The sequence below is a fragment of the Nyctereutes procyonoides genome, unplaced genomic scaffold (genome assembly GCF_905146905.1).
Source record: "Nyctereutes procyonoides isolate TBG_1078 unplaced genomic scaffold, NYPRO_anot_genome, whole genome shotgun sequence".
NCBI lineage: Eukaryota > Metazoa > Chordata > Mammalia > Carnivora > Canidae > Nyctereutes > Nyctereutes procyonoides.
This window is the reverse complement of record NW_026575125.1, coordinates 77,417,026-77,444,838: the sequence shown is the minus strand read 5'-3', so window position 1 is coordinate 77,444,838 and position 27,813 is coordinate 77,417,026. Positions and strand designations below refer to the sequence as shown.

General features: G+C 38.1%; 1 protein-coding gene across 1 annotated transcript in view; it reads right to left on the bottom strand.

Moving 5' to 3' along the window:
- NRK (Nik related kinase) overlaps positions 1-21,227 on the bottom strand; it is a 143,609-nt gene extending 122,382 nt beyond the window's left edge. Inside the window, exons 1-2 of the mRNA XM_055337442.1 lie at positions 20,905-21,227; positions 12,812-12,877 (exon numbers count right to left, since the gene is read on the bottom strand). Coding sequence (XP_055193417.1) covers positions 12,812-12,877; positions 20,905-20,961 — 123 coding nt within the window. The 5' untranslated portion in view covers positions 20,962-21,227. The remainder of the gene's footprint in view (positions 1-12,811; positions 12,878-20,904) is intronic.
- Positions 21,228-27,813: the final 6,586 nt, after the last annotated feature.

The window sequence follows — 27,813 nt, the reverse complement described above, 5'->3', positions numbered from 1 at the left end:
AATTCTTGTAGAGGTTAACCAGAGGAAAGCTCAAGATGTAAGTTCTGTTGAAACTTGTATGCCCATTTGATGGGACAATATATGGAAAATTTTACTTACACAGCACACCTGGCATATGCATTGCCTCATCTCAATGCTAAATCTGCCTCCATCCACCTGCTCAATCTCTTCTTCTCCCAGCCTCTAACCTTTCAAGCTATAGCCACTTAGCCCCTACATGTAATTTATTCCAGCCTAGACTGGGAGAAATTCTATTCTTAGGGAACATACAAAGGTAACCTAAATTATATATATAAATTATCATAGAGCTTACATATTATATATAAACATAATAAATATAATGTATAAATCCATATACAATTTTCACCCATGTTCCTACCCTAAATTATATCTATGTATCTATCTAGTTTTTATCTATGTTCTTTGAAATGCATTTGTTAGAAAATACACAAAACCTTTAAAATTTGTTAATTTTTAATATCCCTACCAATTAGAAACCAATCATCTACCAAGGAGATGCTGAGGTTCTGTTTCTTCTTTGAGAGGCACTAACTTTCAATTATCCTTTGTTGTCTCCCTCTTCTCTGGGACTTCCAGTAGGAGCAGAAATTGAGTCATGAAGCCAGTGGCCCTGGAGACAGGCCGCTGGCTCATTAGAAAAGAGTAAAGAAGCAATTGCAAGCAATCTCTGCCTTCCTAGGGCTTTCAGTAATCTGAGTAGGAATTTAGTCATGAGCTTCAAGTGTCCTTCAAAGTCCATCTGATTTGTTCCTGTCCACTTCTGAAATTCTAAATCCCAGAAAAATTTCCTCAGACTTCAGTGTGTCTTAGTGCTTGTCAGGAAGGAAACAAATAGGCTAAGGGATGCATCATGAACAATCTTCATAACTGACCTCAGTTCACAAGGTTCCTGCATATGTCTATACTTGGGCAGATATTTTTTTCAACCAGCTGATCTAGTTGAATGGTTTTTGACTCTGGCTTGTATATGTGGAGCTGAATATAAGATAGTAGAGGTAAAAGCACAAACCTAAGAGCCAGGCACATTATGTTTGACTCCTGACTTTGCAGCTTTACTTGCTTTGTGAACTTGCTCAGGAACTCAAGTGCTTGGATCCTCAGTTTCCTCATTTATGAGATGGGAAGATGATGATAATAATGGTGCCCACGTTATAAACCTCTTATGAAATATAAACAATAGAATGCAAATTAAGCACCAAGAACAATGTAATTGTAATTCAATTAATTGTTACTCACTTTGAGGATATTAAGCTCATCATCTCTAAAGTGACTAACACTTCATTCCCTGTCTTCTTTCTTCCTTATCCAATTTGTATACCAACTAATTTTATTTAAATTTTTTTTTCTCAGAACCAAGAAAAACTATCCTTCTATGGGAACTCTTAAACTTGTCCTTTTTGAATAGGATGGTGTTTATGTTTTTTTTTTCTTTTTTTTTAAATGTTTATTTATTTATGATAGTCACACAGAGAGAGAGAGGCAGAGACACAGGCAGAGGGAGAAGCAGGCTCCATGCACCGGGAGCCCGACGTGGGATTCGATCCGGGGTCTCCAGGATCGCGCCCTGGGCCAAAGGCAGGCGCCAAACCGCTGCGCCACCCAGGGATCCCATGGTGTTTATGTTTTGTTTTGTTTTGTTTCTCTTCAGAGTTAATGATTTATACAAAATGTTACTGGCAGTGCTTAGAATATAATCAATCTTCTTTTCCCTCGGGGAACCCTGAATAATCCAACCTCCTTTCCCTATTTATAAAGGGACTCTGCCTATAAATGACATACCTAAAAGGAGCTTTCCTATTTTTCCAACACAAATTATACATAAACCACCTCTATATCATTATTTCCCCAACTGAAATGATACACAACTTATACCTCATTTTTTCTCTCTTTCTCCATGCTCTGATGGAAGAGGAATTTGTTATAACCTGAGTGTAGCTGAGGGAAAAAGAAGACTGCAGGTTAAAAAGCTACTTATATATTCTGATATTTTTTTATATTTTAGCACAATTTTACTCACAGGCCTCTTTGTAAGAACCTGCCTTCAGTATAACCCCAGCAACATAAAAATGTAAGAGGTTCCACTGTTTCTTTAACACCTTCAGAGAGCTACCATGACACCTTCATTTCTAGCATCACACAAAACTACTTCAGACACAAATACACAAATATGGTAGGATGTTGGAAATTCCTAAAACCAAGTTAGGACTCCTTCTTATTCAAGAATTAGAACTGCCTAAATGCTATTCTCTAAAGTGTCTGTTTCATAAAATATAGTGGAGACCTAGCTAACTAGTTTTTAGTGCGCAGCTACTAGAAGATCAAGGAAAGCAAGAACTCTTGATTCTTTAGCCACCTTCACTGAATTCACTGAGAATCTGACCACAATCCTATCTATTTATCTCTATATAATTTATATTCTATATATACACACAAAGATATAGCATATATGCAATACATTTATTTGTGTAAATATGTTTACATGTATAAAAATATATGTATATGCAAAATAAAACAAAACTGAAGTTTTAGTGTATTAGACACAGAGTACATTAATGTTTCTAGCACTGCTCTCCTCACTCCCATCTCTCTTTAAAATGATTTATATAGGGGACCTGGTTGGCGCAGTTGGTTAAAGCATCTGACTCTTGGTTTCCACTCAGGTTGTGATCTCAGGGTCGTGAGATAGAGCCCTGTGTGGGGCTCCACAGCTCAGGCAGCTCAGGTCGTGATCTCAGTGTCATGAGATTGAGCCCTTCATGGGGTTGTGCGCTTAGCATGGAGTTTGGTTAAGATTGTATCTCCTTCTTCCTCTACCTCTCTCACTCATGGTCTTGCCCTCTCTCCCTGAAATAAATAAATAAATAAAACCTTTAAAAAAACATTTTTTAAAGATTTAATTTATTTTTTCATGAGAGACAGAGGCAGGGGGCACAGACACAGGCAGAGGGAGAAGCAGGCTCCATGCAGGAAGCCCGATGTGGGACTCGATCCTGGGACCCCGGGATCACGCCCCAAGCCAAAGGCAAACGCTCAACCACTGAACTACCCAGGCATCCCTAAAAAATGGTTTATAAAACCTCGTCTACATAAATTTTCCTAGGACTGATATAGTAAAAGGAGCTTAAGTGTATAAACTAAGCATCAATTGTGTAATTTTGTATATCCACTTTTAAGTAACTATATTATTCCCTCCCACAGAGATTTATACTTCTATTTTATTTTATTTTTTTAAAGAGCTTTTCTTTTTTTTTCTTTTTTTTTATTTATTTATGATAGTCACACACACACACACACAGAGAGAGAGAGAGAGAGAGAGAGAGGCAGAGACATAGGGAGAGGGAGAAGCAGGCTCCATGCACCGGGAGCCTGACGTGGGATTCGATCCCGGGTCTCCAGGATCGCGCCCTGGGCCAAAGGCAGGCGCCAAACCGCTGCGCCACCCAGGGATCCCTATACTTCTATTTTATAAAAAAAATTATAATTGGGATGCTTTTATCTGATTGACCAAAGACACCATGCTATAGTTTACTAGTCTTGGACCTTGTTTAGAAATAAATATTTGTCTCCATACATTTGAATTTGTCTTTTCTATCCCTAGAACAACTTCATAAAATCAAGTTAATTATAAATCAATGATATGAGATCATAATTTTTTTACATTACCACAATAGGATTTGAATTTCTCTCCATGTATATTTATGAATTTATTAAACAGATTACAGTAGTTGTGAAAAAAATTGTGGCCTCCTAAGAGCACAAATCCCAAATATAACATTTACGTTCACCTTTTGGTCCTATCATGCTTCTCCTCCTCAAGATTTATCAGGAGACAGAAGTATATATTCTGGTATAACACAAAAAGGAAAAGACAAACCTACAATTCAGAACCTAGGTTATGGAGAGATGTCATGGTCAAGATAGAAATATTCCATTTTTTTCCCAAGGCCTTTAAGCCTCAGTACCTTGCACTAATTTGGTACCCTGAGTCTCCCCCTGAGTTTTTTTTTCACCCTGAGTTTCAATTTACTTAGCCTATATTAGTTATTTTCACTCTCATTGCAAATATTCAACCTCAGTTCTCTTACTGAAGAAAAAACTTGTTTCTGAGTTCAAGTAGAAGCTTCATTATACTTTCTACATTCAGGGGGAAAAACAAAACAAAACAAAACAAAACAAAAATGACATCCCTATTTCCTCCCTGCTTTTGCCCAATCTCACCCTACCACTCCCTTTCCTTCCTGTTACATATCATTCCCTCCTCATATGTAGAGGCCACAATTATAGGGAAAATAATCTCCTTCCTTATGTCCACTAAAACCAAATCAATAAGAGCAACCCCTCAAATGTTTTCTGATAATTCCAACTAACACCTAGTGACTAACAGAGTGCTTGGACATAGTAGGCACTTGATGAATATTTTTTTTATTTATTATGGAAAATTTTAAACATTCAAAGCAATGTTTTTATTTAAGGCATAAATTTAATATTTCCTATGTAGAGCAGCAGGAGGGTTACTTAAAAAAAAAGTCAATTCCCACTTTTGAGGCACACAAATTATCACAAGGACGCAATGCCACAAGAAAAAGGCAGAACCAAGAGGTTTCTGGACTTATGGTACTCCACTAGGAAGGAACCACAACCTAGTAATCCTTTACTCTCAAGTCAGCTTCAGCTTCAGCTCCTGCTTCTGAGGCTTGCAATGTATAATAAAATGCACAGTGTTATGCACTTTATGGGCTCTCAAGCAATATTTGTTGGCTGACTTAATTGAGCTATATTTGCAAAAATGGCAAGGATGTGAGGAAACTTTCCTACCTAAAAAGAAAGCATTCACAGTGCTAGACATTTGGTAGGCAAATAAACAGTATAATTTCAGCCTAAAAGGAAAAATACTCAAACCCCTATCCAATAGGCCTAGTGGCTAGGCAACCCAAATGTCAGCACCATGTTTCTGAAACTTAATTTAAAATATCATAAATTGTATGTAATCAACTTTGAGTACATTTCTTTCCTACCTTTCTGTTCCCATTCCCTGCTCCAACTTCAAATCCAGAAAATGTAATTAATAAACCTAAATCTCACCTGTCTGGTGAGATTTCCAAGTAAAAGCAATGTGTCAAGCAATGATTAAAAAAAAATCTGAGAGTGATACATTTGACAGAGTTTTGAAAAGAAAATTTACATATTCAACAGTGTATTTCCAGAGTGCAAGCAAGTCAGGAATTTCCTTGTGATTGCAATGCCACACTTTCCTATGTGACTTAATCTGCTGACTCCTCTACTATCTCTCATGGATAAATGCTTACTTATGTCCAGAGCATATTTTTTTAAGTGTTAGAACAATAAGTTATTTGGAGCAGTCTTTTCCTTCTACTAGCATTAATTTCAATACAATTAGGTGTCAGGCACATGTGACAATTAAGCTTTAAACCCAATTATAGAGGTTTACCCTATTTCAGGAAAATTTTTCCTTTGCTTAAAATGGTTGCCTTTTTAAAAAATGGTTTCCTTAAACCTTTTTCTACTGCCTTTTCTCCCTCACCACTTTCAAATGGCAACAAGGAAATAGATGATTGAGATTAAGGGTACAGTCAAGACTTCATGAAGGACAAGGAAAAATGGTTCATTTTGAAGATTCAGTTATTTGTCTTACCCTACCAGTATTCTGATGAATGAAACATTAGTTAACTAACATATAGTGAAATATCCAACCTTCCCAATACATCTGCTACCCAGTTTTATCTTTTATTTTTAAAATATTTTATTTATTTATTCATGAGAGACACACACACACAGAGAGAGGTAGATACATAGGCAGAGGGATAGGCTCCCTACAGGGAGCCTGCTGTGGGACTTGATCCCAGGACCCCAGGATCACAACTCGAGCCAAAGGCAGATGCTCAACCACTGAGCCACCCTGGTGCCCTACCCAGTTTTATATTTGCATTGGGTATTACAGTAATTACTGAGCTATAATATGAGGTCTTTGTATCAAGTGGTAGAGGAAAGAATAGAAAAACGTGATGACAATAATTTTATTTGGTGAAATGAGGAACTACTTAACTAACAACCAATAAACAACTTCGATTTTGCAAGATGGTGAAGGGGATGTAAGACAGTTACAAGTATGCTGATAACAGTAAGAATAAGAAGAGTTTACATTTTTTTGAGTTCTAGGCACTCTGCTAGGTGTATTTTCAGAGAGCTGTATGAAACCCTGGAGATTACCTTGTTTAACACATTTATTTTTACAGTTGAGGAAGTTAGCCCAGAAAAGTCAAGTTACATGTATAGTGTCACCCACTACACTACCCTAAAGGGTCTTGGTCTCCTTAATATTTCATAAAATAACTATGGTCTCTCTGTGTACATTGTTTTTTGGGAAATTGTTTATTTTTCTAATAGTACCTTTAAAAAACAAGTTCCAACCTACTTTCTTTTTACTAATATGTCCTCACTTGTGAAAATCCTAAATATTCCTTTACTTCAAGTGACAACTCTTAAGCTATGAAAGAGACTAGCAGCTAAAGGTGAAAAGGAAACTACATTTATGACTCTACTGGGGGGAAGAACAGTACTTTCTCCTGAAAAAAGAAAGGAAAATAAAATCCACAATTTTAAGTGAGATTTGTACTGGCAGGAGGTGGGAGAGAGTAGAAAGATAGGCATCTAATTAGAAGAAAAGGCAGGAAAGTAAAAGGATTACAATGTGAAGTGTGCAACTCAGCCTTCATTTCAATGTGCATAGACCTCAGCACGCAGCTGGAAACCTGCCAGAGAACAGGGCCTTGGAAACAAGCTGGAAGACATTGGAGAGACCTTAACCAAAACAAACACCAGCAGGGGATGTGGTTGGCAGCACTGAAAAAGCAAAGGACTCTATGAGTCACTCTGACATTAATTTTGAATGGTATCATGCTTCCATTTTGTTGTATGGGGTATTTTTACAGATTTTGGTACTGTCTAATACATACATATGCATGTATATATTTAATTTATATCCACAAATATGTATGTACTCTACCTAAATAATATAACATTACAAACATTAGAAATACAGATTAGAAAAACTATGGAATGGGAAATTACATAATAATGTAATTCTAAACATTTAATTTACCCTTTATCACTGCATAATTCTTAACATAGCCATAATCAGGGTATACATATAATAATATGGAATACTTTGCTTAACATATTAAATATAGTTCTATTGTACTAGATATCTTCATAAACATTGCTTTTCAGAGCAATTACATTGACTGAGTAGGTATTTACTTCATCTTATTTTTTACTATTTAGGATTTTTCTGAATTTGTCTTTTACAAATAATAGCAACAGTAATACATTGTTTTTTAAAGCTTATCAAATAAATAAATAAAAAAACTTATCAAATCATGTAAGTATTATTAGTTACATTTTATAAAGAAGGAAATGTATACTCAGAGGTTAAGTGACTTGTTCAAGGTCACAGCTAATTAATGTCCAAGTAAGTACTGAATCAGGTCTGCCTGGTTCCAAAAGAGGCCCTCTTTTCACCACAATATTCTAGCTTTCTGCTAAAATAAATCTTCATCCATTTTCTACATTTTCGGTGTTTTTCATAGATTTCTAAAAATGGGATTATTATACTATAAAACCCATACTATGTACGCTTAATAAAATATAAATAATGCTTTTATAAAAGCATTTTCTACATACTCAAGATTGTTTTCCATGAAGGAGGCATTGATCTACAGTAACACCATCCCAAGACATTATACATAAGGAAATTAATTTGAGGTAGAAAAAAAGAGGTCACATCAATGAGTGACAAAGGAAGATACGTCTAATGTAAATAAAGCATCTGCAATCATCTACCTTCTGTAATACAGAGGTTTCGGCCTTGAAGATCTGATGGTGGAAAGTATTCTCTATCTTTGGATCTGAATAGGCACATATAAAATTCTTAGGAATTACAAATGTGTACAGGATCTAGCAAATGGTAGATGCTTCAGGAAGATTCAGGTAAAGGAACTGACATGGACTTCTGGCTTCTGATAAGAATGTGGAAAGCTGGAAAGAGTGCCATCCCTACGCTGGCAACAAGAAAAAGCTGAATAATCTACAAAATCATAACTTTTATTAAACCCAGAGAGAAGCCTCAAGACAATCAACTAGTCTGATGTCTGAAGAAAGATAAGCATCTGCAAGGAGAGATGGAACATGAGCACAGGCTAACTTGTGGCTGCAGGGGAAAGGCAAGGTCATCATAGAAGATAGTATAAAGACTTCAGCTAAATTTTAATGAACTGCTAAAGGCCAAGTATGGGCTATCATGAGAGTACAATACCCTTGGGAGCCATAGATATAAGAGGAATTTATACACATGCACAGGCTTTTCTCCATAGATTTACGGTACTGACCTAGTAGAGAGCAGAAACCTTTACAGTAGGAAAAGCATGAAACCATGTCTAATTCCTTTCTCCTTAAGGAATAGCAGCCCTAAACTTTAAGGGAAAGGCAGCAAACTATTCCCCTCAGGGTGTAGATGATGATCTACTGCAGCTGGGGAAATGCAAATAATAATAATAATAATAATAATAATAATAATAATAATAATAAGTCCTCTACTTCTGGTGAGGGGCAGGAATTAAGAAGAATCCTACAACTAGCAGAGGGAAAGAATAACTAAGAAAGTCCCACTTCCATGACCCAGAGGCACAGGATCTGCCTAAAGTTGAGGTTGAATCAAGAAAACAGAGAACTTCCTGTCCCACACCAGAAAGAAAACAGAGAACTCTTCCCTGTCCCAGGCTAAGGAGCTAACTTAATAAGAAGCAATACCAGCATATCATTAGGGAGACTCAGGAGCATGAAGAGAGAATCTCTTTGAGGCACAGATGCACAGGGAAGGTTCTAAATCTGAGGGTAGAGCAGGAATATGGAGAACCCCACCAACCATGCTAAGCACATTGTAACAGAAGAACTTGACGCTGGTGATTAACTGGGATAACCATAGCAACAATATAATCCAAACATAGCTCATCTTATTAGATTGACTCAACCTCCTATATTAATGACCTAGCAGGACAAGTATGCCCATTTCAAGGTGTAAATTCTATTTACTTCAATCTCTACTGTTCTATAAGCAATGTCTGGCATTCAAAAAAAAAAAAAAGATTCTGAGAAACCGATAAGCAAAAAGAAAAAAAATCTAACTCTCAAGAGACAAAGCAATCAATGTGACCAGCCTTAGAAATGACTTGGATATCCAAAGTATGAGACATAAAATTTAACATGACTATAATTCATATGTTTTAGTGAAACATATGGAAAACATGCATGAACTGGGATCCCTGGGTGGCGCAGCGGTTTGGCGCCTGCCTTTGGCCCAGGGCTCGATCCTGGAGACTCGGGATCGAATCCCACGTCAGGCTCCCGGTGCATGGAGCCTGCTTCTCCCTCTGCCTGTGTCTCTGCCTCTTTCTCTCTCTCTGTGTGTGACTATCATAAATAAAAAAAAAGGAAAACATGCATGAACAAATGGAGATTTCAGCAAAGATATTAACTATAAAAATAGTCAAGTGAAAATGCTAGAAATGAAAAACTGTAAAAGAGCTAAAAAATGCCCTTGACAGTCTCATCAGTTGGCTCCAAAAAGCTGAGAAAGGAATCAGTAAAACTGAAGATACGAAAAAATGGATCCAAAGTGAAACACAAAGAGAAAAGAGAATAAAAGCAAATAAACATATGAACATATATACGCAACACACACATAAGAGAAAAAATAGAGCATCCAAGAGCTGTGAGTTAATATCAAACGGCCTATCAAATATAAATTTGGTTTCCCACTACGAGAAGAGAACAAAGCAAAAAAAATTTGAAGAGATAAAGGTCAAAAACTGCCCCCCCCAAAATAAAATATGTCAAAATACATATCCAAGAAGTTCAGAGAACCTCAAGGATGATAAATAGCCCACCAAACACACACACACATACACACAAAAAGCCCTAGACATCTCATATTTGAACTGCAAAAAAACAAATTTAAAGAGAAAAGTCCTAAAACCTGTGAGAAGAAAAATACAAAGGGACAAAGATGGGAATGACAATAGACTTCAAAAACTATGTGAGCCAGAAGACAATAGAGTAGTATCTTCAAAGTGCTGAAAGAAAAATAAACCATCAATATAAAATTCTATATTTAGTGTAAATGTATTTTAAAAATGAAGATGAAATGAGGGATTTTCATACAAATCAAGACAGAGAATTCATTACCAGGAGCCCTGCACTACAAGAAACATCACAGAAAATTCTTCAGGCTTTAGAAGCATAGAAACTTGGATATGCCCAAAGTAATGAAAATTCCAGAAATGGCTCAAATGAATAAAAATGTTTTTTCTTGGGCAGACCCGGTGGCTCAGCGGCTTAGTGCCACCTTCAGTCCAGGGCCTGATCCTGGAGACCCAGGATCGAGTCCTGCATCGGGCTCCCTGCATGGAGCCTGCTTCTGTCTCTGTGTCTCTCATGAATAAATAAATAAAATCTTTAAAAAATATATTTTTAATTGCCCTAAAGGATAATTAAATAAAAAGTAATAGTATTGAGTACAGGGAACAAAGTAGGAGTATTATGGATTTATATCACACATAAAGGCAAAATATATAACAACTATAACCATTTTACACAAGCTTGGACACCACACAGTGAAATATTACTTGAAGAATATTACTTGAAGTTATACTGTGTATTTTTAAGATGTATGTTGGAAAAATGTTGATTCTGGTGATAGTTACATGACTAAATGACTACATGAGTAGTCCAAACTCATAGAATTTCATTCTTAAAATGGCAAATTTTACCGATTGTAAACTATACCTCAACAAACCCTAGTTAAAAAAAGAGAAGTACCATGCACAACTCACCTTTTATCTTCTTGCCTTTTCTTCTTTTTATGGCATCACAGTTCTGATGACTGATGATGAGAAACCATCCTTTTGTGTTATCTAAACTTACCTTTGCTTTTTAACTCATATGACTGATGTTTTTATTACTAAAACCTGGTGGTGGAGAGAGCTGTATTCCTTCAAATAAACACACACACACACACACAAACATACACACACGTATACAACCCTCAGGAATTAAAGTGGGTATGGAGTTACAGAGATTGTAAATATACATACCACAAAGAAGGAAGAACTATGTATATAGGTGTAGGTATCTATGCATGTGGTGGCAAAATTCACCTAGATCACACAATTGTTAACTAATCATTCAGTTTGAGATACAAGTGATGTAACATAAACAATATATTTGTGTTTATATTACATCACTGTCTATAGCTTATTGATTCTGTTAAAAGGTAAAATCAAAATGATTTTTAAAAAGTTTGTCATGAATACTGGCATTATCTCTGTTCCCTACACACTCACAGGTTCTTTCTGCTTTAAGGAACCTTCCCCAATGCTATGTTTACTACTCAGCTTTGACAATATAAGTACTTTTGTGCAGATTTTAAAGATCTCCCCCACCCCAACTTGGGTATATGATTTTTTTTAAATCCCCTTCTATGCAGATGTAACCTAAAGGTACAAGGCTTGGCAAGCAGAAGGCAACCTTCTCTGAACTAGAGAGAAGCCCCTTCCACTGGACCTATACCAGGACACCTCTATTCAACCCATATGTAGAGGACCTGTGGTCAGTCTACAGTAAGGATCAGATTAAGGACAGATATTTGGTTTTTGAGGGATAAGCTTGGGGTAAAGGGACACTGCATTTGTACAGAACCTCAAAAAGATTGAGAAAATGTCTAATCCCTGTATTAAAGAGTAGAGGAAGGTGATAAAGGTGACAGGGACATTAAAGTAACCCCATCTCCAAGTCAGCCCTTAACAGTTTCTCTGCTTTACCTAGAATGCATCAGCATCATCCTCAATAACCACACCAGGGATATATTACAACTGCAAATATAGTTATTTGTGTGCTTACATGTATAATATATGTGCCTCTCCCAATCATTCCCACACACATACACACATTTAATCACTTACATATTTCTAATTTTTTTTAATTTATGATAGTCACACACACACAGAGAGAGAGGCAGAGACACAGGCAGAGGGAGAAGCAGGCTCCACGCACCGGGAGCCCGACGTGGGACTCGATCCCGGGTCCCCAGAATCGCGCCCTGGGCCAAAGGCAGGCGCCAAACCGATGCGCCACCCAGGGATCCCCACTTACATATTTCTAGACCATAAGCCCTGGAAGAGCAGGGATCATCTGTTTTGGTCATCACTTTACCTCCAGAGATGATGACAGTGTTCGGAACATATTTTGTTTAATAAATAATCATTAAATAAATACAGAGTTATATTATTTGGCTAACTCTGTCACACACATGTGCACACACATGCACACAGTATGATGTAGAATATTGTGGAAATGTTGATTTTTGTAATGTTCATTTTAAATTTGAATGAAATTTGAATGGTATGAATGTATAACATAAAATGAATATTTTTATTTGGGTACATCTTATTTGAATTAATTCCATTTTCTGTTGATGATTTTATTCATTTTCTGCTAATAATTTTTAGATCTTATGTTTGGAGTGTTGGTTCACTACAGATTCCTAATCTATTTCTTTTGTAATGATTCTCACAGATATCATTGAGCTATCTTAATTTGATTCATCTCTCAAAGTAAAATGCTTTTGTCATTATTTGCTCTGCAGTGTAGGGTTTTCACTTGCAATCATTGTTGTTATTAGAAAAATGAAGAACCAATGCACTCTAACTCTACTTACCAAATAGATCCTGCCATAAGTACCAAGGCCAATGGTTTTATCCAATGAGAATATTCCAGTTGGATCCTACAAAAATGTAGAACAAAAACTGTCAATCTTCTTGGAAAAATAGGCAAGCATTTAACTACCTAAAATGGTATTTCCAAAGTGCCTTGCTTCCTTAGAATTTCCATGGGAGGAACCTAGTGTCATTTACCAAAAGATTAAACATCACAATTTTCCTGGGCAGAGTATAGTCATTTATGGAAAAGAAACAATGACACGAATATTAAGCAGTTGTATAACAAATTATCACAAACCTGTAAAATGAATACAATTATGTCTAGTTGACACATATTCATAATACAATTAGAACAATTCTTAAAATAGAAATACATTTATCAGGGATCCCTGAGTGGCTCAGCGGTTTAGCACCTGCCTTTGGCCCAAGGCGTGATCTTGGAGTTCTGGGATCGAATCCCACATCGGGCTCCCTGCATGAAGCCTGCTTCTCCCTCTGCCTGTGTCTTTGCCTCTCTCTCTCTGTGTCTCTCATAAATAAATAAATAATAAATAAATAAATAAATAAATAAATAAATAAATAAATAAATAAAATCTTAAAAAAGGAAATTTATCTACTTGCAATTGATATACTTTTAATATTAATTTTTGAGTAGTAACCAGACAGGCAGAAAGTTTAGCATACAGCAATGATGAGTAGATATTAGGTACAAAATCTGGACAGTTTATTTACATAATAGTAATTCTTGAGAAAGGATATCACCTCTAAATATGAATAACAGAAGATGTGGTACAATAGCATATTATCCAGCCATGACGAAAATGAGGTCTTGCCATTTGCAACAACATGGATGGACCCAGAGAATATCATGCTAAATGAAATAAATCAGATAGAGAAAAACAAATACCATATATCACTCAAATGTAGAACTTAAGAAACAAAAATGAACAACAAAAAAAGAAGCAAACAACAAAACAGACTTAAATAGAGAACAAACTGATGGTTATCAGAGGGGTGGTGTGTGTGGGGGGTCGGTGAAGTAGAGGAAGGAGATTAAGAGTAACTTATGTGATGAGCACTGAGTAATATATAAGATTGTTGAATCCATATTGTACACCTGAAACTAACATAACACTGTATGCTAATTATACTTCAATAAAATGAATAAAGAAATAAATATATCTTTAGTGCCCCCCAAAAGAATATGTATGGTGCCTCAAATCAGAATATCTATAAAATCAAATTTTCTTTAAAAATTAAGAAACATATGTAAATAACAAAGCAAGAGCATGGCATTAAACAAGTGCAGTTTTTTTTTTACTAGACAGTTGGAGGATTTTTAAATTTATTTTAAGTTAATTTTTGCATCAGTTGAATACCTTTTCATGGCACAATTTTCCCGATGGTATTTTCTGTCTTAGGCCTGAGAACGGCATCATAGGAGACAAAATAAATGTATTTATGGACAGATTCCTAAGATTTCCAAATTCATTCTTAAACATTGCCTCCTAACCTTTACTATGGATATCCCTTGCTTGTTCACCACAAAACAAGGTTTCTTGAATTTTATCACTACTTATTTTTTTTAGTCTAGCAGCTTATTTTGCTATATTAGCAAAACCAAAATGAGGTATGAATAGATGCCAGTTTATACACAAAATGCTAGGCTCATTAGTACATCCTTAGAGATTCACATGCCTTATATAGAAAGCACATTTTATAAACATAAACTTTGTTTAACCTTATTTGAAAATGTTTTTATCACTGTGACAAATGTGAGCTAAACAGAGACACTATTGAGGATATGCAATGTATATGAATAAACTTATAGACTTCTTAAAACTGTCTCAGTATTTGTGTGATCTGACAAAACTGTCACAGGAAAATGACACAGGTCTGGGATTACTTCAGTCAATAAGTATTCAACTGGACAGAGGAAGCTGGAGGTTTAGCCCCAGCTCTGCCATTAATTAACTATATGACTCTGGATAAGTCATTTACTCTTTCTGGGACTTAGTTTTCACACATATAAAATGAAGTTTTTGTGTTAGGTAATTTCCTAGCTTTCAAAATCTATAGGAAAAAAAAATCAGATTCAAATGTTTTAAAATCCCAATTGGATTTGATACGACCACCGTTAGAGAAAGCAGCAGCCTACTTCCTTAAAGTCATCATAAAAATCAATGTCACAAAATACAGTCTATTATTATAATCAGATAGTTCAGGGAACATACTCCCAATGAAAACATAAAAGTTATTTAAAATAATAATTTTGAGAATTTAACAGAAGTAAAAATAGATTACTATAGTGGCCTTGATAGTAAGCATATCATTGTTACTATAACTCTTTGAAAAAATTATGGGAGAAAAGTTAGCCAACAAAGAAGTTGCTAAGGTTTGGCTTAAAAACTTTATCACTTTAGCATATTTATTTGAAGGATATTATTAAGGGATTTATACTAGACATTTTTAATTCTGGAGGAACAATCTCTGGCCATCTGTCAAAAGAATCAAATATGTTAGCTGATTCCTATTGGTAAGCTATTCTTTGTTATAATTAAGGCTAAATTTTAGCTGAAAAAATACCACATATTAGGGAATTACTATATTACCTGAACAACTATTTCTGAATCTTTGAGCACAAAAGTCCTAAATGTCTTTAAGCCTTTTTTCCACCTTCAAAACATAATACCTTACTTATATTTGAACTCAGATATCTAATTACTAAAAACAACAACAAGGGATCCCTGGGTGGCGCAGCGGTTTGGCGCCTGCCTTTGGCCCGGGGCGCGATCCTGGAGACCCGGGATCGAGTCCCACGTCGGGCTCCCGGTGCATGGAGCCTGCTTCTCCCTCTGCCTGTGTCTCTGCCTCTCTTTCTCTCTCTCTGTGACTATCATAAATAAATAAAAATTTAAAAAACAACAACAACAACCAAACAACAACAACAACAAAATCCATCAAAGAAATGGACAGGGATAATAAAATACCCATAGAATTCTTGGAGGCCTAATGTTGTCTGCATTCATGTTGTCTGGAAACGTTTTCCTGTTCATAAATGACCAAAACGTCCTAATTCTCCTCATGGTCACATTTAAAAAAAGAATGTCATTAAAAAATTTCTTCTGTCCTTAAAGACAGCTCAACTTAGTATTCACTATACTAAGAGCACTTTCTTCCTTAGTTTTTATGCAATATTTTTGCTTCCAATAGCCACACTAGAATCTTTCAAGATTAAATGACTGTCAAACTGGGAAAAAAGTGGGGAGTAGAACTGCCCTAGTTATTAGTAAGGTAATATTACTCAATTTCTTATATCACATTTTCCACTGAATGATAGAGAAAGTTTATTCTGGGCTCCCAAGGAAGGAGATATTGAAAAGGAACCAGAACCTTTTTTTTTGTATCTGTGAAATTTAAAAGTCCATGTAAGAAGGGTCTCCATAATCACTTGGTCCCTCTCCTCTGCCCTGTCACTCTGAGATAGGAAAACCAGCAGAGGAAAGGTCTTTATAGCTATGACTGCTACAATAATTCAGAAATTATTTGGCAGTTTCATATGCTTTGGTGTTCTGTTTGGTTAAAAAATGGTTAGTAAATAAGAGACCCTAATTTGTGAAAGTTTTTCTCGAAAGAAATTTAGAAAATTCTAAGTCTCAAGACATTTTTGAAACATAAAATGCCAAGCAAACACTTTATACTTCGTGATATACTCTGGATCTATAAAATATCTCCTGCAATTTAAACATCTTTGTTCCCTGAAACCCACAATTTTTAGGATTTGTTTCCATCTCATGAATTCAAGGAGAGGGGGAAATAATGAGCATCTTGATGGACAATTTTATTAAGGATAGGGGTGAGGGTAACAGGAAGAAAAAGAACCACTAGAAGGCAGTGTTTACTGGTGGTGGAGGAGACTCAAAAGCAGAGGCTGATCAACAGAACCAAATATAGCAGAAATTAGGAACAAAAGGTAACATATTGATAAATGGTCAATATGGAGAGCAATACATTTCAGATTTAGGGGGATCCCTGGGTGGCGCAGCAGTTTGGCGCCCGCCTTTGGCCCAGGGCGCGATCCTGGAGACCCGGGATGGAGTCCCACGTCGGGCTCTTGGTGCATGGAGCCTGCTTATGTCTCTGCCTCTCTCTCTCTCTCTCTCTCCTCTCTCTCTCTCTCTCTCTCGTGTGTGTGACTATCATAAAATAAATAAAAATTTAAAAAAATTTTCAGATTTAGGGCAGTAAAGAAAGAGAACTAGGGAACTCAAGCCATTAGTCAGACAGCTAAAGGAAGGGAAAAGACTGCAAGGTACCTAGAAGGAACAGTAGAGGCAATTCTTATTTTGTTTTAAATATTAGAAATAGAGATTTTATGAAAAATTTATGAAAAGAAAACTTGAAAATGACATATAGAACACATTAAGTGAGAGAGTGAGTTTCAGAGATAGTTGGGAGAATGGGCTTCACCTTTCAAGTGGAAAATTTAGAAAGGAAAATCTCTTCCTCAAGACAAGTGTTTCTCAGCCTATGGACCATAGAGAGTCTCCTTACTTGAGAACCATTTGGGAAATCTTGTTTAAAATTCAGATTACTTGGGGGTGCCTGTCTGGCTCAGTTGGAGCAGCATGTAACTCTCAATCTTGGGGCTGTAAGTTCAAGCTCCACGTTGGATGTAGACATTACTTAACAATAAAAAAAAATTCTGAATAAAATAAAATACACATTCCTAGTCACTATCATGGAATTATGAAATCAGAATTTCTGAGGATGGATCCCAGGATCGCGAAATGATTCTTGTGCACTAATATAAAACCCACTGCTCTAGAAATTGGGGGGAAAAGGCTGAGAAATAGATTGAAATACAATGTAATACTAAGATGATGCTTGAAATACATAATGAAAGACATGCTGAAAGTTTCAATACTTGTGGACTAGAAGGTAAAACTGCTTCAAAGCAGGAGGCTAAGGTACTTGGTAAAGTGGAAAAGTTCTCATGACTGAGTGTGGAAAGCAGGCTTAGTCTGGATGGTGGAATACTGGGAGAGCTGACAGTTATATTTAAATATAAACCTAATGTAATTCAAATACAGTTTTTGGATCATGTGCTATTTCAGATCACCTCTGCCACTACTGTCCCCCAGCCCTGTCTAATCCTGACCCCAATATAGATTAGGACTACACATGGCAGTGTCAAATACCAAGGCCACACAGCCATGAGGAATGTCATTACCATACCGGGCACAGAAGGCAAAAGGGACTATCATAGTGAAAGACATGCCAGATTTGGAGATGAAGAAATAGTTTCCAGTCCCAAGGATTGAGTGACATAGGCATACTAAGAGAAAAAAATTAGTATATATATATATATACTCTCTCTCTCTCTCTATATATATATATATAGAGAGAGAGAGAAAGACCCACACCCATGAATTGCTAGAAGACAAGGTGAAAATAATATATACACGTGTGTGTGCATACACACACACAGATATACATAAAGACATAAGGCTTTGCAATTGTCTTTTCTAAAAGGAAGTACAAGCCACAAATCTCTGTACTTTCTTTTTTGTCACCTATAGGAAGTATTTATTCAATAGAAATCAGAAAAACATTACAGCAATCTATTAATTAAATATAGCTGACTTGTCATTCCCTGGTTACTATGTTGGCTTTCTTATTTTATGTCTCTGACTTTAGGGGCATTATGCCAAAAAAAATGTTAAACAATTTTCCTCCCCTGCTACTTCCCCAGCTTTCACTCTTGCTTACTATTATATTTAGGATAATAATCATAAGAGATCTCACCATAATAAGCAGGTTTCTTTGCTTTATCATCTATGCATCAACAAGCAAACTTCCAAACAGCTAGCTTCGATGTCTTTTGACCTCTTCATTTACTTTGACTTCTTCAGAAACTCAGGAAATAAGTCAAATGCAAAGAAATCTCAAATCATAAAAATATGTCAGTGACCAAAGCAATGTGAACTTTTTGCATCTCAAAATTTGACGGTAAGGAATGCTAAAGGGAGTAATAATCTTCGAGATATCTTAGGGTTTTTATCTGGGTGTTTGGGGAGAGGGGAGAATTGGGCATAATTTGCTCAAATATGCATAGTTTTCTAATGGTGAAGACCTCCACTTTGAGACCCTGCATAATGGAAATTCATAAATTGTTCAAAGCTGAGGACTTTATGAGAGTTTCATGAAGTTTTGTTTTCTCCTTATTCCTACATTAAAAACCAACCTCATCTTTCTCCCCTCCACACTCCCACCAAACCCCAGAAAACTAATATACCACTGAACTGCAATGTAAAGATTGCAGCCTTTTCCCTTATCTCCTCAGCTCTCACCAAGTTCTTATGTCCCAGGGCTATGACCGGGTCACTTAGTCTGTGCCATTCCCACCCCCCCTTTTTTGTGGCAATAAAACATTTTCCCCCTTGGTTTGGAATTCCCTGCTCTATCATTTCTATAAGGTCTTTACTATTCCTCTCTTTAGTCAATTTTAGGGGGAAAAAGGGTTATTTCAGTTTGCTTATTTGTGGTTCCACATATTTGCCTTTCTTTGCTTCCTTTCTCTTTTCTCCAACCTACAAAGAGATTATTGGAGGAGGGTAACATTTTATTCATTGGTCTTACACTTTTACTTGAGAGTAAATCAAGTCAAAATAAGGAGATTCTATTCAGAAAGGAAACCACCAATTGAGGCCTCCACATCCCAGAAATCTGACGTAGGCAAGGTGAATAAAAGATTCAGCTTTTAAATATTTTATAAATTTATTTCATAAAGTTGTATCACTAACAATGCCAATATATGTAATTAAACATGTCAATATTGAGGTTCCTTTTTTTAAGGCTGAGAACAATTTGTTAAAATGTTATTCACGTGAATCACTTCTTCCTCCACACCATTCTAGTGTGAAATCATATAGATGAGGTTTGAGGAATGCCCCATTTTTGATAGGGACAGGTGTCTGTCATCATGAAGAATACAATCTTTAGATGCCAAATATGTATAAAATTAAAGCACCGCGACTTTGAATAGTCATATAACCTCAAGGTTAATATTTAGCTTTTCTCAAAGCAAGCAGGCCACTGCCCTGAACTACAGTTGCCTGGTGATCATTCCCTCACTGGTGCATGCTTATTCCCTTTCCGAGAGTCTAGGGGCCCTTTGCATTCAAGAGAGGGTGCAAGTGAAATGCCAATCTAAAAAGGGAACTTAAAGGACAGAGTTGGGTGGGATCCAATATCTGCCAGAAACCAGATGCCAATGAAATAGACGGCACTGCTAAAATAATAAGTCTAATAACGACAGCGATAATAGCTCACCAATTAATTATAATTCTGGAGGAAAGCTGGCCATTCGGAAAAAGGAGAATCTACAAACGAAAACCATGAGAAAAAACTAAATCTGGTCAGTTAGTGAACGCAATATTTTCTTTTTTAAATTGGGGTATGCAGAATTCACTTCTTCCAGGAGCGGCGTCGAATGTTTTCACTCCTGCAGTGCTAAATCCGGGAACAGTGCCCTGGCAGAATAAGGTTTTAGAAAGCGCCATTACAAAGTGAGAGAAGTGAGACTGCAACGCTTTAATTTTTCTAGCCTGTTGTCACTCTGAGGTAAAGGTCACTCCGTGAGTGGGCATCTATCTCCTTTGGCAAAAGAAGCAAACGACAGGGCGGCGGGGTGGCAGGGCAGAGCGCTCTCGGGAAACCACGCGTCGTCGTGCTCTTTGGTCTCTCCTCGAGCCCCCGCCAAGAACAGGTACCAGAGCACCGCTAGACAAAACGGGCCACATTTAGAAATTGCCCCATAGTTTAGGGCCCGCACCACCCCACTGCCACGTCTTCTCTCTACCCCAACTCTGTCCCTTTGCCTTTTCGTGAGTTTGGCACGGCTCGGGCGCCTGGGTGGTGGTGGGGGCGGGGGCGCGCCTTTTCCGCAAACCCAGTCCTGGGGTCCTTTCCCGCACCCGCGGCCCGGTGAAAGTCCTGTCCTAACCCAGCTTGCGGATGTCCGTCTCCTACCCCAGTGCTCAGAATCTGCAGAAGAGAGCACTTCGGAGGCGATGCGTCCTCTACTCACCGGCAAGTGGCCCAGATCCGTGACTTCCTTGTCCCTCCAACCCCCAGGTCCCGCCATGGCTTCGAGCCGATCAAAAGCGGGCGACTGAGTTAGGAACGCTCGGGAAGTCTGAGGTGGAATCGGACAAGAAGTTGAAAAGGGAGAGGAGGAGGGAGAGACGGGGAAAGGAATAGGGGACAGGGGCTTGTGACTTGGGAGATAGAGGAGGGGAAAGTGGAGGGAAAAGAGGAGTGGAGTGAAGTCGGAGTTTGAGAGGCGGGAAAGCAAGTTTGGCTAAGGCGAGAGAGGAGCCTGAGCGTCAGTCCTTGAGACCAAGAAGTTCAGAGGGGTGCTCCACCGGCGACAGCGCAGTGTCCGTCCCGGCAGGGTGCGCCTCTTTCAGGGTGGGGAGGGGGGCGGTACAAGGAGGGGGCCCCCCCCCGGGAGCAGCTCGAAGAGGATTGGTGCAGCGTCACGTCGCCAGGTGGGCAGCCGTGCGGCGGGGAGGCGGGCTGGGGGGGCCACTGGCCGAGGGAGGTGCTGAAGGACTATAACGGTTTTGGAGACTGCCCCTCGCGGCCTCCCCCTCCTGCACGCCCCCTCCCACATCCACCGCTGGGCCCGCCGCCCCCGCCCCCGCTGGCTAGTGTTCCACAGGAAACTTTTTCGAGGCAGCTGCCAGCCCCGGAAAACCGGTCCTGCTCCGCGCCGCTCCCAGTCTGGGCCTCACAGCTCTGCCACAATCCAAACAGCCCGCGCCCTCATCTCTCCCTGAAACACTTGTGACTTTTCTAGTTGTCTTTTTTCTCTTTCGGCTCCTCTGAGTTTATTGCTTCATTTAAAAGGAAATGACTTGACACTGGGTTAGGGATCCGATATAGGTAACCCCTGTGCGGTTGGGGAGAGAGCACCAAGTGCGCCCCAGGGCTACCACAGTCCAGCTTTTGAAGCCACTGGATGAAGGCAGTGCCGCATGGACGCGGCCGCTGCGAAGTCCCCTCGAGGCGGGCCACATCTTTTCTTGCCCCGAGCTAGTTGGTACCAGGCCACGGCTGCTCAGTCAGAACCGCACCTGTTCACAGGTGCTGGGAGTTAAGAGAGACCGATTGAGTCTCTGAAGCCCCAGCTAATCCGGTTCCTAGGTTTGCAGTTTGCTGCATTCAAAGAGCACACAGAAAGTTCCTGCGAATTTCCCAATCTCCAGCACTCCGGCCGGGTTTCATTCATTCGCTCATTCGTTGCAAAATGTTTCTGGGCGCCCAGGCTCTTCGCCTCCGTATTCCCCACAACGCGCAGGGGATCTGACATACGTTTTAAAAGAATCTGACAACGGGATTTAGCCTTAAGAAGCAAGGCGCCTCTTGAAGAGTTTATGGGAAAGGGATTCGGTGCGTAAAACTAACCGCATTCTAAGCTCTTGCACTGCAAAGAGCACTTTAGAAAAATGTCCCGGAGCTGCTTACTTTCCCTGGAGTTTACATACTGCGTTTGCGCACCGGCACTCTGGGGTTGGAACAGTAATGTGGGGGGTTTGTTTCCTGTTTCTTTTTTAATTAAATTTCTACCTACTCTAGGAAGATTTACATGAATAATTCTTCCTACCGACCTGAAACGCACCATTTTGACATACACTTCTAACTTTTGTCATTATTCTTTTATATTGGTGGATTTTGTTTCTTTCGTGTCTTTTTCAAGTTCCGAGTTTGACCTCTTTACATCCCTTAACCTCCGAGCCTCAGTGAGCTCTGTAATGGCCACAGCCTGTCTGAGGAACCGGCTTTCCCTAAATAAATTCTCTGTTAACGGGTGCGGAGAAAACCAGCTACCCCCCAAAAGAAACTCGGATGTTCTGGATCGAATTTTCATGTTAATTCAAATATGATGTGAACCATACAGAAACTGCATTTTCGAAGAATCCAAATCTTGCAACTACACCGTACAAAATCTTGCCCTTCTAAAACACAGTTTAAGAATTCCTGGGTGATTAGAAAAACTATTTTAGTTGTTGCTAAATATGAGCCCCAAAGCAGCAATTTATGGCTACAGATGGGCAGGTGAGCTAGTTAATAGAAAGTTACACTTTTGTATACATATCTACTTTTCAGTAATCAAATACGGAGTTAAGAAATGTGACATTTAAAGGAACTCTGAAGAAAATCCTTGCTAAAGTGAAGAAGTGTTCATAAGTTAAGACTTTTTTCTTTCTTTCTTGACAACGCGGTTTGCTGATGGTAGGGAGTGGGGAAATGCCCCATGGCCCCTGATGGCAGAGATTGTTTTAGCCTGTCTAAAGAGACAAGTCCAGACCAGGCAAAAGAATCCAGGCCACATCATTGGGATCTCTAGTTGCAAGGCTCCTTGGGAGGCTAGCAGCTTCAAGACTCCATAGGGATTAGCCACATCTCAGGGCAGGACCCCCATGTAGGGGGGCACTGAATCTAGGTGTTTGACCAGAACATGACAGAGAACCTATATATTTTTAAGCTATTATTATTTTCAAGGAAAAATGAGGCATGGAAGAGCATGGAAACTTTGCCTTGTAGGCCAGCATTATAGGGATTTTTGTGGCCAGCTTGGGGAAGGTCAGCCTAGTTAACAGACCAGAAAGCAAATAGGTGGCCGCTAAGCAGGAGTCTTAACCTTGAGAGGAACCTTGAAATAGGGCACTTGTTTTCCAACTCCAGGTCTTCGTTTCTCCTGACTCTATAACCATCACTTCCCCTTCCCCTTTCAAAATGTTATTTTTTTTCTCCTTTCTTTCTTGACCTCAAACTGCATAAAAGCAGACATAGTCCATTCAGGGTCTAGGAACTTGTCAGGTTGCGTTTTACCCAGAAATAATTTAGCTAACAACATGATCCATAGGCCCTATATTTATTACAGCTCTTTCTCCTCCAATCCATTCTGTTAATCTTAAGGCCCTGAGAGCTTTGTAACTTTTGATTGTTAGTATTTTTTAATAGCTAAAATGTATTGAATGCTTGCCATTTGTTCTGGACTGTTTTCTATATACTATCTCATTTGATTTTGTTGACTATTCTTCCAGTTTTTTAATTATCTCCATTTCATTGGCAAGGAAATTGAGACACAGAGAGATGAAGTAACTTTTCTAAAGCTTCACAGCTAGAAATTGGAGGAGGCTGGCTTCCAACTTAGGCCCTCTGACTCCAGAGCCCACTTGTCAATGACTGCAAGGCCGGTGCATATTTTGAGGGTCTGTGAAGAGGAGCCAAATTCAAAAAAGCCTCAGGGTAAATGAGATCAGATGACATTAGCTAGACCCTTGAGCTATCCAGTTCCCTTTCCCCCTTTCAGCCTTCAAGCCCTCCTAACATAAATAACAAGGGCTTTTATAAAAATAAATGGAATTCAGATATAGCCCAAGAGTAGCTAGTGACCTGCCTGAGCTGAGATTACCAAGTGGGTCACCTCACAGGGAAAAATCATGGATTTCAAGCTTAGGAAACTTCCAGAGGAAAAAAAGATCCCAGTGATTTTCAATGCTTGGAAAAATATTAAAATCCATACCTATTCCTTCAAGAGGGTTTTTTTGGCTGAGAACAAACTCTATTCAGTGAAGTCTTGAAGGAGGCTGTGTTTGTGAGCAATCGTGCTTAACAGACCTGAGGTGCTAAATGGCAAGGTTATAGCCAGTTAGTTTAGTTGCTAGGTGTACTATAGACCTGGTGCCAAGGGTATGTTGCTTGATCCCCCAGAGGATCAGTGTGCATCTCTCCATTCTTTAGCCCTTGATAACACCTCCTCTCTGACCAACCAGTGATGCATTTTGGGAAAAACAACTCCAAAATCAATACTTCATCTTTGTATACAAATAAGTGCATATTCATTTTTTTCATGTAAATCACTAGTCACCATGATCTGCAGAAAGTATATTTCAAGAACATGTGTGTATTATAAATTATATAGATTGAAAGGATTCTAAGTTGTATCCTTTTTTATTTATGCATTGATAATCAACAATACAAATGTTAATAGACACTTTTTAAAAATGAATCTCATAGAATGCTTTATTAACCATTTATTAGACATTTAAACATACAGAAAGGTCTGTCATTTATTGTTTTTTCTCTACTCAGACACCTCATGTATGAAAATGAATATCTTGCCAATTTTTGTTAAGACAAGGTTGCTATCTATAATTATTGGTCTTGGATGGGACTAGTGAAATAAGGTTATACAGCAATCTTCTTGAGAAAATACTTTCAAATACTTGTAATTGCAAGCACTGAAGATCCAACATCTCCAGTATACTTGTAAAAGGCTAGGGCATCATATCTGAAAGAGTCCTAGGAAGTGCATGTTGAGGGAGGAAACTTCTTTGGGAATCACTGGGTTAATGGACCTTCTTACAGTTTTCTTTCTTTTTTATGGAGACACCTCTGCAACTGTAGGACTTCTGCCACAATCCCCAACACTCTTGTGAACACTCCTTTTGATTTTTCCTATGTGCCACTCCTCTGGGGACAAAGCAACAGGCCACCTGATGTTTCTCAGGCTAAAAGTCATGAAATATGCCTTCTGACCATAGTTTGCAAAGCTTCTGTCACTTGTTATGGAATGCTCTTAAGCTCGGCATGATTTTAGCTATGCTTGTTTCTAAAATGAGGCCCGGAAATCTGATCCTAACTTAACATGGGTCTTGTTGCTATTGAAAACTGGAATGCTACTCTAAAAAAAGACAATTGTTTTATAAAGAGAACTTAAACAAGGAAATTAAGCCCAAAACTCAGATAAATTTCTGAAGTTGGTCATGGGGCTTCCTTTTGTTTTTGTCTTCCCTCTTGGAGTCCATGTCATTCTCGTCCTAGAATTCCCAACCTAGAAACTTCAGTCTAGCCATTCTCACTCATTCAGAACAAACTCACACAAGAGCACATTTACTTTGATACTAATGAAATTTATGCTTCAGGACACCTCACTTGCACTTCCAAGGGCATAGAAATGGCTCTAATAATCCTGTATTGATGACTTTATATTCCTTTTTGAAGTGGGTTCCTCAAATTATAAAAGCTTCAGATCCAACAAAACTTGTTTCTGGTCCCAAATGCATGATGTATAATGAACATAGTTGAAGTTGTGTGTGTGTGTGTGTGTGTGTGTGTAATGTCCATATCACAGAGACTTGACAAAGAATTGCAACTAGCAATTCACAACTAGAAAGCGTATATTTTGAAAAGAGAGAAAACTCAAAGAAGGAAAAGAGGAATAACACTGAACCTTAAGAAATTATCCTTATACGCCGGAAGTAATGCATCACATAAGCAGATTTGGTATCCCTTTGATAGAGAATAAAAAGGAAAGAGGAAACAAAGAATATCTTTATGGAAGTATGTTACAGATTGATGATAGGAACTATATGGGCTTATTTTCCTAAATCTCGGTTACAGTAGTGCCACTGGGGCAGAAAGTAATAATGATAGAGACCATATTTTTAATGTTTTATATTACTATATACAAAAATTTATAAAGTTAATATACACTCATCTTAACCAGTCAAAACATTTAAAGATGAATGCAGAAAAGGGTAACAGTATCTACCTTCTCCATCCAATCACACACTACCACCACCACCACTCATTCCTTCAACATGTTAACAATTTGGTGTATATCCTTCTCTAACATTCTCCATGACCATAAACTTTATGGAAACACATGTGCATACATACATACACACACACACACACACACACACACACACATACAGTTCTTTCCTCATTCTTTTGTTTTCTACTATTTGTTTCAGCAAAACTGGGATTATACCGATATCCACAACTTTACAATTTAACAACATGTATCAGTGATATCTTCCCAGGTGAAATATGTAGATATAACTCATTCTAAAATTATTCCCTTAATTTTTTTTCTCTAAAAGAAAAAGCAGAGTCTAAAAAAAGAAAAAGCAGAGTCTAATAAGTTCTTGAATTGCCAAGCTGACAATTTCATTTATTAGAAGATAATATAAACAATGAAAAACCTGCTATTGTTGATTTAATCTGAGGATTAGAGAAAAGCTAGTTGGGGAACTGGAAATTACAGTTATTTATTTTTGGAATATATATCTATACATTTCAAAAAGTGTGCTTCTTTTCACGGTTCAATTTTGTAGAAAACAACACATATGCACACACACAGAATCAAGAATGTTCTGAGAGAACTCTAGTTCAACAAAAATTTATTGTGATATACTACGTAAAGTTTGAAGAGGTGAGAGCTGCTAAAGTACAGATTGATAGAAAGTACACAGCTGTTGCACTTCAGGGCAAACCTCCAGACTCAGAAAAATGACAGACTTAAAATAAACTAATACACTAAATAATTTAAACTAATAAACTAAAACAGAACCCGTTATATGTGATTGTGGTGGTCTTTGGAACATCATAGAAGCACCACAAGTTTGAAAAAGGGCAAAATTCCTATTTTCGAGGCAGGACAAAAAGATAGATTCCAGAAACTATAAACAGTAAACTTAATATTGGTTCTGGAGCAATTCTCACAGAATAGTATACAGAGAAGTCCAAGGAGATGCTTCCTGGGAACAAGCAGGCATACATTAATAATGAGCCATGACAAACCAGCTCCTGTTCTATATTGAATGGTGTAATAATATCAAGCCTTCAATGTACCCCCTAACGAACCAGGCATCTTGTTAACAAGACTGTGTCATCTCCTTCCAGAATGAAACAGGGCTGGCCCTGTATGGCTAATGGGATACAGAGGACATGATAATGCATGGCTTATAAAGCTAGGTTACAAAATACACTAAAACTTCTAGCTAGTTCTCTCAGATTGCTTGATATATGATGATCCATTTGCCAAATTTTGAGGACAATGAAGCAGCCCTGTGATGAGACTACGTGGAGGAGAACTGAGTCAGACTTGTGGTCAACAGCCAATACCATCTTGCCAATC